At 28.4% G+C, this 13,450-nt stretch overlaps 1 protein-coding gene across 1 annotated transcript; it reads right to left on the reverse strand.

Annotated features, from left to right (window-relative positions):
* Positions 1-353: 353 nt before the first annotated feature.
* Positions 354-1,057, reverse strand: LOC125811960 (ethylene-responsive transcription factor ERF010-like). Its single transcript, XM_049491510.1, has one exon. The coding sequence runs from the start codon at positions 982-984 to the stop codon at positions 535-537; it is 450 nt and encodes a 149-aa protein (XP_049347467.1). The 5' UTR covers positions 985-1,057; the 3' UTR covers positions 354-534.
* Positions 1,058-13,450: the final 12,393 nt, after the last annotated feature.

A 13,450-nucleotide genomic window follows, 5' to 3' on the forward strand; every position in this document is an offset into this window, starting at 1 on the left:
TTCAAGTTTTTTTTAAAAAATATATTAAAACACCATGGCTCTGGCGTGGGGACTCCATCGTATGGCGGTGGTGGTCTCCACACACGATCAACGTCACATATTTTACCGGTTTACAACACAAACCCCATCTCATCTCTCTTCTTCTTCTTATCTTCTTATCTACTTCTAACATAAAAGAGAATTTGTTTGCCAACTGAATTTTTCCTTTTTTTTTTGTAGGCCATATCCTGTTTTTTTTTTGCTTTTATCTTCTATTATTAGTGATTCATGACGATTCCATTCCAATCTTCAATGGAACAGTAACAAAATTGGGAATTATGAGGAAAAAACATTCAAATTCAAAGAAACGAACAAACACTAATCGTAATTTTGAGATTAATTTCCTTTAATAACTACCATAATTGATAATATTAACATATAATCCCTTCGGATTATATTTCATACATGGATCCTCAATATATCTAATCGTCATAACAATAATCCCCTTTTCGCCTCTGTAACTCGCCGCTTATGGCTTTAATTTGAAGCAGAGATTCAATTATCTTCGTCGCAACTTTCTGGGGTAGGATATTCATTCAAATCAGGCTTCATCATCATCCTTGTTGATTTCGAATTGGAATTACAGTTGGATTCAGGAGGAATAGCAGTAGAATTATGAATCGCAGTTTGAAGAGCATCAACTCTAGCACCTACCTCAGTAGCTTTCTTCCTAATAGAAGCAGCTGATAGATCGTGATTTTCATGGTCATCAACTATGAATTCAGGGAAATTAAGCCTAGCTGAAGGACCTCGCAAGTAAAATACAGCGGTATCGTAAGCACGAGCAGCAGCAACAGGGGAAGAATAAGAACCAAGCCAAATTCGAGAGCGTTTGTTTGGTTCTCGAATTTCAGCTACCCATTTACCCCACTTCCTCATCCGTATTCCTCTGTATGGCTTATCTTGTTGGTGTTCCCTCTGCTTTCTCTTTTCTCCTTCCATCATAGTTTCACAAAGAAGAAAAAAATATAATACTCACTTGTTTCACAAGGAAGAAAGAAGATGGGGAAGGAGAAAATTAGATATATGAAAGAACATATGTCGTATTTAAAACAAGTGTCGTATATATATGGAGGTGGGAATATAGAGATAAATTTTGTATTTATATATGGAAAGAGAAAAACAAGTAACAAACCCTATAATGATGTGAGTTTTTTTCTTTTAAATCTCTAATTATCCAGAATCTACATTATAGTTTGATTAAATTCGATTTTACGTTAAGAAATTCTACATTAGAGATCAAGCACTCATTAATGAAATAAATTACTCGATCTCAGATTTCTTAATTAAAAATAAAGGAGTATTTATTATTCCGTCACCGTTCCGTGGGTGATGCTGTGAGTTTTAGTGTGAGTGATGATTGAGGGAAGAGAGCATATGGAGCACGCATAAGGGGAGGGAGTAATTGTTTTCTTTGCTAGGCTGCTAGTCTGTCGTCTAGGCACGGCCGCCACGTTGATCTTCCTTAAAGATAAGTACAAATTCGGCCGACATATTCCATCGGACCAATTTTTTCTTCACAACAATTTCACTAATTAAGGGAGGAAATAATTTTATTCTTTGATTCAAAGTATTTAGGGGTCATTTGGTAATCGACAAAAGTTAGCCAGGTTAGTAATGTATTACTATTAATTATTAAGGTATTTGTTATATATGTTTAATTATTTTACTTTTTAGATGTACTATTTATTCAGTAATCAACTGATATATAGATAAATTATTTTATAAATTGAAATGACAACAATATTAGTACTCCTAAAAATCTTAATCCAACGATCAAAACACACTGAACCTCTTCTAGCATTTTGTTCGTCTTAAATTAGTTCACTTTTTTTTCTATATCATTTTAAAGATATCATAGATTAAAAAAATATTAATTATGTCTTAAGATTTTTTTTGAATTTTTTTACATTTACACTTTTAAAATAAATAAATTTGTAAGAATGGAATAATTAATTTTATAAATTAATAAATAGTTTAAAATAATTATTTATAATAATGTGGATAATAATTGATACTCATAATTTTTTCCACATATTTAGCTAAAAATAGCTTTTGTAGACAGGAAACTTGAAATTCAAATAATTATATCTAAAGAAGTACAGAATAATCATTGAGGTCATTAAAATGGTGTTGACGGTCGGCTCTTCCCTTTTTCTTTTTTTATTGGTCTACAAATCAAATGAGCTCTAAAAATTTACTAGCCTAAAAATACAGCAATTTTAACAATAACGTTACTCATTTTTTCTTTTTCCTTTTTGAAATATGAATGCATTTTATATGTTTACCCATAGTTTTGTCCTACATGAATATATTTATAATGTATAAATAAAATATTAAATATATACATGAAATTAAACTAAATTGCGGTGCCACACTTCCTCCTCACGCAAAGATCAAACGTTTTGAATGTGACGCTAATTCAAGTCGTAGTTTTTTTGTTACGAGATATTTATGAATTCTCCATTTATAATTTTAATCGCAAACTACGATATATATATATTATTCAAATTTTTATTAATAAGTTTTTAAAGAGACGTAAAAAATGGAAATGTGACGAAGAAATTAATTTTTTAAAGTAATTTCCCTAATAAGGTCTTATATGACGCAAATCTAGGTCAGGCTTCAATACTATTGTTAATCAACGGAAAAAATTAAGGAAGAGCACCAGAGGGTACGATTAGGTTGCTTTTAGTTGTAACTTACAATTGCAAGTAGACTTCAAAATAAATTAAATCAAAAGATATCAATCGTTATTTGACCGATGTGGACATTGAATGCCTATCTCTTCCGTTACTCATATTAAAATTTAATTAAATTTAAATTTTATATATTATAGTGCTTATATTTTGAGCGATATTTTTTATATGATTTTTTCATTTTCATAAATTTAATTCAAGTCTTTTATCCATCACAATCATATCGATAGATGATTAGACAAATTTGTAATCACATAAATATTTATGGCAATTTAATTTTTATTTTTAAATCTTTTTGTTTAACTTCTATGATTGCACTAAGTTTTATTTTTTCGTTCAACGATAACGACAAATGTGGAAACATCTTCATTTAAATCAATAAAACATCTTTTTCCAAGCATAATATTTTAATTTAAAACCATATGTAATCCAAGAAATAATATTCAGAGCTGACTGATTATGGCTTCCAATTGGTGATTTAATTTAAATATGTTGATGAATTTGCTATTATAACAACTTAGGAAAACAATTAAAATAGTACTAATAAATAGACGTTAAACCTAATTGAACTTTTAGACAATATATTTACGGGATAAGATACTCAATACCTCGAATGTCTAGGATTAAATATGTAATGCGTGAATAACCTAATACGAAGTCCAATATTAAATAAATCAAGAATTAAATTGTATTTAGGTTTTTTTTATAATGATAAGTGAATGTAAAAACGTAAAACCTAATTATTTTTACAATTTACTTTTATTCCCTCTTTCTTATTTTGCCTTGTCACTACATCAAAAAATTGATCTTTAGTAATAATTAATTAACGATGATAGCTTAATTATCACCAAATATATATATTTTGAACAACAATGTAAATGTCCTTAAAATCTATAACTGCATTTGATTCAATATTAATTAAGTAATACCGATGATAATTCTAATATTTTTTGTTAATATATATATTTATTATAGCTAAAAACTATTTTTATTATAGTCCGTTTGTTTTTCCTTTCCATTATATGTATATCTATCTTTGCCAACACAATCTAGTGGTAGAACTCAAAAGGAGAAACATACAATGAATTTTGACTAAAATGGATTAACAATTAAAGATGAGGATGACTTTAATTAGATTGTTGACAAGTTGGTTGAAGTTTTAGGAGGGGCGGTAATTAATATTATTTTTAATTGCAAAAATAATACCATAGGTTATATCATCAAAATGGAAAAAACAAATTAAGTGTGAAAGTAAGTCGGTGTGGTGGCGTTTGAGAGTGACTTTTTTTATGTCCACGCAAATGATATATATTAAAGTTCTAAGCACATGTACATGCCACTGATTTCAGCTTACATATAACCTTACTTCCGTTTCAAATCCAAACTCTATTTTTCTATATAATAATAAAAATATTATATATTATGACTTTTATTTTAGAAAGAAAAATTTCTTCATACTGGATTTTAAGTAATCCAATTAATATCTTAAAATGTACTAATATGGAACGTTTTGTGTATTATACCGTCTTTTTTATATATATAATTTAATACTCATTTTAATAATTATGTGAAAAACTCGTATAAATTTCGTGAGATACGAATAATATTAAATTATATTAAGACTGTTTGTGTATTGTGTTAATCTATTATTTGAAGTAATCCAATCAAATCTTTAAAATTTGCTAACGTGGAATATTTTGTGTATCATATTGTCCTTTTTCTTAATTCAATATTTTACTAACTACGTGAAAAGCTATCGCCAAATAGTAATAGTATTATATTGTATTTAGAGTATTTGTACATTGTTTTAGTTTATTTTGAGTCCCTTTGATACGAAGTCACCTTTGTTAGGAAGTGCTTTATCCTCAATCTAACTTTGTTCATTACCTTAAGATTTTGAATTAGATACTTCGAATCTTTTACAATATTGAGTTGTCAATTTTGGGTAGAGCGAGCTCTTTTACAAAAGAAACCTATTAATACAAAAAAAATTAAATCTCGTGAACTTTAAACTTTAGTTTCAATTCTGATTGATAAGATGAGCTTTATCTAATTAATATATCCGATGTAATCTTATGAGTCAATGAATTTTATCAAAACCATCTTCTCGAAATCATAGTTAGTGTGTTTAGAAAATTTTGTATTAAAAACCTAAACATTGTAGGATGAAAATTGAAGATGTTGGCCACTTTATTTAATTAATATTAGTTAGAGTAAATGCGCACCGAGCTAAAAAATGAAAATAGAGACATGTGGGGTTTTGCCGACTTGCCTATTTTGAGATAGATATTGCTTGCGTCCGCCGCAATACAAAGCAATCGGCTGCTTAATACAAACAAATTTAATACTTTCGATAATTTTTACACGTTGAAGATAAATTTTTTTATATATGAAATATAAATTTATATATCATAGTTTATATTAAAAAAAAATAAAATCACTATTTGAGATAAGCTAACTTAGCTTGGGTCCGCCTCAATACAAAGAAATCGGTTGCTAATTACATAAAAAATAATACAGAAGTTTGCTTTGGTGCTACTCCTCAATCCTCATGATATGTATTATATTATTTTGTAGTTTTTTCTATTTTTATTGTTTCACACGAATAATAACTCTTCATGATTCTCACGTTTCTTACTCTTTGAGAACGTAACGCCGACATTTCTAATCAACTTGCAAAACCAACATATCACTGCAGACTTATTTTCGATTCACTTTACGTAGATTGATTAAACATAGAACATATTTCACTTACTTGTGATTGTATTTTTCGTAAGAATTTTTGTTACTTATGTCAGTATTCTTACTGATATTTTTAGATTGATTTTATGAGAATATTTTTAATTAAATGAATAAAATGAGGAAGAACTTGAAAGATTAAATTGAGGTTATCAATCAAAGAATTCCACTTTTTTTCCAAATACATAACAAACTATATATACAACACCAAACACAATGCTCTATCCTCAAAGAGAAAAAGGGCATTCTCATAAAAAGAAATTAGTAAAAATGGACACCAAAAGAGTAGGAAGTATATATAGAGATGTATCCAATTTCTAACAAAAGAGTAGAATTTTATAGAACTCATGACAAATAATTAACGTATAAATAGAATAAATTAACATAATAAACTTCAACTAATTTGGTATTGACACCTAAATGATTGATTGCTATAAAGTATTACTCCCTAATTAGTTTAATCAAAACAAATAAATAAAAAAGCTGATAAAGACTTAACATTTAGTATGTCGTGGGAGGAAGGGAGAGGATCATTGTAAAATGCAACAAATATTGAAATAAAATTAGTTGTGTTTTAGGCATAGAAAAAGACTTCACAGGCAATACCCACTCCCCACAAAATGTATCTGGCGTTATATTGTTAATAATACAATCAAAGAGATTAACAAGTTTCAACTTTTATACGAATGAGGCTTCAACACCGGCGCGTTAAATATGCGGGTTGAATTGAGATTAGATAAGCTAAAATAAACGAGATATTAATCTATTCAAATGTTATATATGTGAAAGTGAGCTAATGTGTTGGTTGGACGAAAATTAGGCATGTTATAATGAACTGAATTAATAAATGCATTCAAGAGTATGGCCTAGCAGGTTGAGTATATATCTTCAGTTCCCATGTTTAAATTTTAGCAGAGACAAAACACTTAGTGATTTTTTTCTATATGATTTTGTCTTAGTGAACAGAGTTACTACCTATTGCTGGTGGAAAGTGAGATATTTTATGGAATGAGTTAAGGTGCCCGCAAACTAGTCCAAATTATCAAAAAAGAAAAAAATGAGCGGGTCATTAATCTACCTAAATGTTACTTCGATTAAAATAAATTAGGTCAAAATGAGTTAAATAATACAAATAATTCAATTTTCTTAATTTTTACTAAATATTGATTTTTATTTTTTATTTTTATAAGTTCTTTAATTACTTAATTACTTTTTCTATTAGAAGTCAGGGGCGTAGCTATAGCCATCCGAGGGTGTCCAACTGAACACCTTTCGTGAGAAAATTACACTGTATATATATGTTAAATTCTACATTTAAAGGAAATATATTTAAAGTTGGACACCCTTGACAAAAGTTATGATTTTGGCGCAGTGATAATGGGTGTCCATTTGAGTGAAGGAGTTACGGGTTTAAACCCGAACAATTTTTGTTTTATTTTGACAGCCATACACTATTATTCTTGGCACGTTTAATAAAATTTCTGACTACACCACTATTAAAAGTTATGACTATATATTAATATAACATACCAAAAAAAAATTGACAAATTTTTTCATAGATTAATTTGAACCGAGAGTCTAAATATCATCACAATTTTTAGATGAGTTGAACCGAACAAGTACGAATAGATTGCCATAAATTGACGGAATATTTCTAAACAAGTTGAATAAGTCATGTTTTCATGGGTTAACTTAATTAGTCTTAATCCACCAAAAACTTAGATGAATTAGACGGGTCATATTCAATTGAGATGTTGGAAGTAATTAAGTATAAAGTTAGCATCAAAATAAATTAACTACTCTGGGAATCCTCAAATAAAGACATCCCCACTGACAATGAACCTGACATATAATGGGAACCATTTTGACTAGATACAGAATTGTATTTGGACAACAAAAGATTTAATTAAAAGCATCTAGTAAGTAATATTTTGACTACACTTGGAATGAAGTAATGCAAAATAGTGTTCAAGTGACTAAACACATATAATAGTTTGATACACTAACAATGAGTGCAAAAAGACAATCATTATGCACTAATTTTTAATGGTCAGAGCTCTTGTCCAACATCAAACTATATAGTTCCGACAAATCTTTCATATTCAGTCGATTCTCAGTTTCAAATTCGAGCTTCTGAAAACTTATTAAAATTCTATTGAAAGTGTCTATTTTAAAAAATAAATCTTGCAATGAACGATATGAATTTAATCAAATTTTGTTATAAATAATGGACATCGGTCGGAAAACCTAGAAAAAAAAGAAGAGAACATTAGACATGGTCTTGGTTGGATAAAGTAAGTAAAATGACCTATATACAATGTTAAAAGGTGCTATCAAAGTTCTAAAAATTATTTCACATTACTTTCTCTTCTTAACACAGTGAATTAATGTTCGGAGTAATTTAATTATAGTAAATTATCACTATAGTTGTAAGGTTAACATAATTCTCAGACTTAATATGAAGATTGAAGAGTTACATATTTTATCGATTAACATATTTTTAGCTACAATTTGCCTAATTACGCTCCATAATTATAGTTCAATTTGCTATACTAATTTTTGTTAGTATATTTTCGATGTTTTTATTATAAATTATACAAATTGAGTTTATACCAGCAACATATTATATACAAGTATTTGTATTGTATACAAACTATCAATATAAATAAATAAGTAATAATATATAAGTGTTGAAATTATACAATCGATTCGTATAAAGTATTGTGGGTGATAATATACGAAAAATAAATATACCACCAAAAATAATAATAAAATATATAGAATCAAACATCAGAAATGAAAGTTTGTATACACACAAATACATATAGTATATGTACAGTATATTAAAAAAATTTATTAATACATATGCATTTACATAAATATATACAAATATGATTTATACGAATACCTGAGATTCTTCATAACAAATTTTATTAAATTGTAGCTACGATTCATAATTAAATAAAATTATAGCTATATTAAATACACTAATAATGTTTGCCAATTCGCGTAAAATGTCGTTTCAAGAACATAAACCTTTCGGGTAAAAGAGATCTGGTTCTCGACCCAACCTAGAAAACAACGTCCAAACAAGCCATTAGGCCCACTATCATAAATGGGCCTATTCCCAAAACTCAATGAAGACTTTTCATGTTTGCGGCCTGCGGGTATCAAAGTTTTATCATTCATTTTGAAATGGACTAATAAGAAAATAGTGTCAAATGAAGCGGAATAGAGGGAATGATGAATATTGTATTTCTCATGTGCGCATATAATAATAAAATATAAGGATGACATTAAACTTATTCTAGATTTACACTTTCATATTAATTTTTTTTGTAAATTTTGACATAGAAAAAAAGAGTCCAGCCTTTGCCTTTGTTATGATTACGAGATGGGCTTTGATGGGCTTAGGCATGGACTAGTGGACAGCTTGATCTGTTTTTGCTCGGCCCATTGTCATTGTGAGAACTATGGGCCAGTAAATTTCAGAAAATGGACGATTAAACAGAAAAAAAAACACTAGCTAAGATGTGTTAGGACCGTTAAAGTGTTTATCATTATGCTAAAAACTATAGTTGATCGCAGTGACATAAATTTACTTCTTTACCAACCTCCATACTCGACAAAGACTCCGACTTGGTCCATCCTCGGTCCATCACATGAGCCTCAATATAGGGAAAATGTTGATGTTACCCAACAATCCCTCTCCCAACACCTCTCACATGTGTCATATCGTTCTTGAAAGTAGAAATATATATAGAATCCATGATCTTGGTTCTGATATTACTTGTTAGGATCAAGCACTTAATATCATATCAAAGTTATAATATTAACTATTAGCAAGGATGTAACTTTATTTCTTAAATAAGCCTATCAAGTAGGAGTCATTCTTGACAATCCGTTTGATCTTGATCCATCACATAAGCCTAGTTATAGGCAGGATGTTGACGTTACACAACAATATAACATATATATAATCCCAACATTTAGGGTTAACTCTTGTTGACACATAATTGACGTGTGGGTGACATATATCAATGCCTCATCATTTACTTCTTCTAGTGTAATATTTTCATCAAGCACAAAAAAAAAAAAATCAAAAAAAATTGGCCAAGTACGAGATTAATTTTGCTTCCTTGCTAAATGTACCTTACAACCATAATAATTAGGAGGAAGATATCTTTGTTCCAAAGTAGGAAACAAAATGAAGGGACAAAAGCTCCATATTTCATGCTTTTCTTTACTATACTAGCAGTATATCCTATGACTCCTTTGAATGTTTTTACCATCTACTCTTTTTTTGTGCCACTCTTTCTTGTCTCTCCTTTTAAAAAAAAAAAAAAACTTTCACTGTGTCCTTTGCCGTGCTTTCAACGGATATACTTGATTTCCTACTTCCTATATACTTATTTGATACATTTGAAGGAATCAATGTTGGACATGATATTCGATATTCATTTTTACGATCCTATTAATATGAGTTCACGCTTCAAAATTTCATTCTATAGTGGTATATCGCGTAATATCATATCAAATACAATTTTATTTTAAAGTTTAAATTTGAGATATCCGACTAAAAATGAAAAAATACTTACCACCTATCGTAATCTATTGTGGTTTCTTATTTCTTATTAGTAAAACATAATTGAGAAGAGGAAAGTCATGTCGTAAAAGAAGATCTCTTTAGTTATAACTAATAAGGGTAGACCGTAGAAGTCTTGAATTTTCATGTTATGTGAATATGAACGACTTTGGTAGGAAATTTATTTTTATTTTATACGATGTAAATTTAAATTAACCAGTTAATAAATTTTGAATACGATTATACAAAAATACCATTTGTATTTTCCCCCTTAATTATCCCTCTTAATGTTTTTTTTAGTGATGTCCGACACAAGCAGGTCTAGCAAACAACTCTTTTGTTTGCATCTTTTTCGTGAAAAAAGAATACATGATTAGCTTTAACTAATTTCTTTTGTGATTGAGAGATGCCTATTGTGATTCTTCCTAATCTGTCAATTAATAATTAATTTGTATCTAACACACTTTCACAAGACTGATGATATTAGCTTATGACGTGAACTAATTGTTCTTGTTTTATTATGTTGGGTATATTATTATAAACCAAAATAAGTACCCTTCATTAAATGATACATTTTATATATATTTGAAAATAATATAACTTTAAACTTCCATTTGGTCGTTAAATAACATACAAATATTATCGCATATCTGAGACCACAAATTTCAAAAGTCTTATTATCGTATGAATATAACTATCACTTGTTTAAAATTGCATATTTTAAAAATTATTTTTTAAAACTCCGTATCAAATTAATCAAACTACTAAACATAAATTGAAAGTTGATGGAGTAGCTCAACCCGATTCCTTCTTGTTAGGTTAATCAATAATTCTATGAATTTAGTAAGTAGCTATCTCTTCCTGGGAATGTCAAGTACGTTATAACAACAAATTTGGGAATACTATAACAATATATCAGTATAGTCTTATAAGTGGAGATTAAAAAATATGAGGTGTACATAGATTTTATTCTTATCTTTATAAAATAGAGAAATTGTTTTGAATAAATCCTCTATTCAAGAAAATCATTTTTCAAAAACTTGTTTGAAAAAGAATGCACGAGTAAAAAAAATATGATGAAAATATTAATGACAAAAATCCAGCCAGTAAAAATAGTAAAGGTGATCATTAAAGTAAAATGAACAATAGTAATAATAAAATTGAAGAATAAATTGCTACTAGAATAAATATATTGGTAAGGGATAAATATATTGGTAAGGGAGCCGATCATAGGTATTCCGGACTAGAAACTTGCTCTATCATCAAGAAGAAAAGGACCACTCAACTACTTACTAGTCGTTTACTTTAATTCTTGACCTATATACTCTCCTGTCTTATTCGATAATACAATAACAAATTTAAAGAAGGAATAAAAAGGGGTTGACCTAATTTATGATCATTATATTTTAATTTTTAAACCATGAAAAGACACGAGAAATACAATATTCAGCTCATATAAGAAGAAGCAGAAGCTTATTATTATTTAATTAGTGTGATTCAAATGTTGTGTAGCATTATTTTTTATTTAAGATTTTCTTTTTTTGCGTGGATTCTGTCAAGAAGAATTGGCCTAGAGCTATAATTTCAATATGCTCGGCTGATAGTTATTGAATGTTTATAAGTAGCTAAAAATTTATTCAAAATTGTCATAGTCTATATAGTTATTCTACCGTATTCATTATATTTTTTTTTCCATTGGTATCCAGATCCTGACTAAATCTAGATTTGCGTCGGAAGGTCCCACATTAGGGTAAAGCGCTCCATAACAAAGAGGACTATGTATCCAAGGAGACTTGAATCCGAGATCTTTTAATTAAGAATAAATAAATACTTACCTCTCTATCAACTCCAATTGGTACAGTATTCATTACATGATCTAGAGTGAATGGACAAATAAAAAAAGGTATTATTAATGGAGAATATTAATTTAACAAAATTGCTGGCCCGCTCTTCGTTGTCTATCTTTTACTTTTTCAAAGTTTTGAGTCTTTTGTACAGAAAAATTATGTGTAAGAAGAAGAAAAGTCTGAAGATTGGACCAGCTTTTGCCATGAAATTATCCTTTTTTTTGGGTCTTTTAAGGATCATGCTAATGAATCCAAAGAAATAACAAGAAAAGTGAAGCCAAAGAAAAAAAAAAGTAAAAGTAAAATAGAAGTGGATGGTGCAAAATCATTACTTCAATTGCATCCCTACGCTTAATTAAGAATTGTGATAATTGATTATAAGTGATAACTTTCGACTTAAAAAAATAATCATTCCCTTCGAGAGTTGATCAGTCAAATTTAATTTGTTCGATGGTCATAAGCTTATTAATCTGATCCAAATCGGTACGTGATAATTCCATGTCGCCTCTCTTTCTCAGAATTTTTTTTTTGCATAAATTCTATCTTTTTTTATCTCATGCATTCCGTTGGTCAATCCATTAAATTAATTTTCAAATATTAATTTAAAATTTTAGAATCAAAATTTAGTTATTCAGACAAATACATTGTATAAGTTGCAATTCTTTTCATAATAATATATTAAAAAGTATATTTTAAAATATTGATCAAAGATTTTATATATAATTTGACTCTCGAGAAGCAGACACATTATTAGTATTTTGCGACGGAGAGAGCATCATTTACCTTGTACTATGAAAACAAGTTCTTACTTTTGTATATTTCTAGCTTTTTCTTATTCGTTTCTTTCCTTAGATTTTCTGTTCTTGTAATTGTTCCCCACTTTTGATCTTTACTTCTCTACAAAGTTAAACGTCAAAATAAGAAGGTTCGATTGGATAAAAACACTCAAATAACCTTAGAACATAAAATGTCGTATGCAGAATTAATATAAATAATTTATTATCACAACTCGACTGGTAAGTGAATTTAAATTTAAGACTTTACTTCATGTCTCAAATTAAAATTGCTTCGTATTATTATTTTAAGGCAATATAATATTGGATCTATGCAAAATACATGAAAACAAAAGTTGGAGCACATGTAAATTATTATTTTTTTGTAATTATTTGATTATTTGAATCCGCGAGATTGATGGGTTGAGATTATATATCTGGAATTAAATTTTTTATATACATAAAAAAGAAGTTAATTTTGCGTATAATCACTTAGGTTATATTTTATAATCTCAATTCTCATGTATAATCTCTTTACTTTATATACTCTAATGATAAAAGTCAAAATTCTTATTTTTTTCAAATTAAAGTTACACTATATATAACACTAAAGTCTAAAAAAAATTCACTTTTTTACGCCCACTATTTGATTATCTTTTCTTAATTAATTCTTGACAATTAACAGTCCCTTCATATTAATTTGGTGTTGATTTTAGGCAAATTTGACACAAGTCAAACCATGTATCATTGACCGCCATTTCAAGAATT

Source organism: Solanum verrucosum, unplaced genomic scaffold (genome assembly GCF_900185275.1).
Source record: "Solanum verrucosum unplaced genomic scaffold, falcon-dt-bn FXZP01000235.1, whole genome shotgun sequence".
In the NCBI taxonomy this organism is placed as follows: domain Eukaryota; kingdom Viridiplantae; phylum Streptophyta; class Magnoliopsida; order Solanales; family Solanaceae; genus Solanum; species Solanum verrucosum.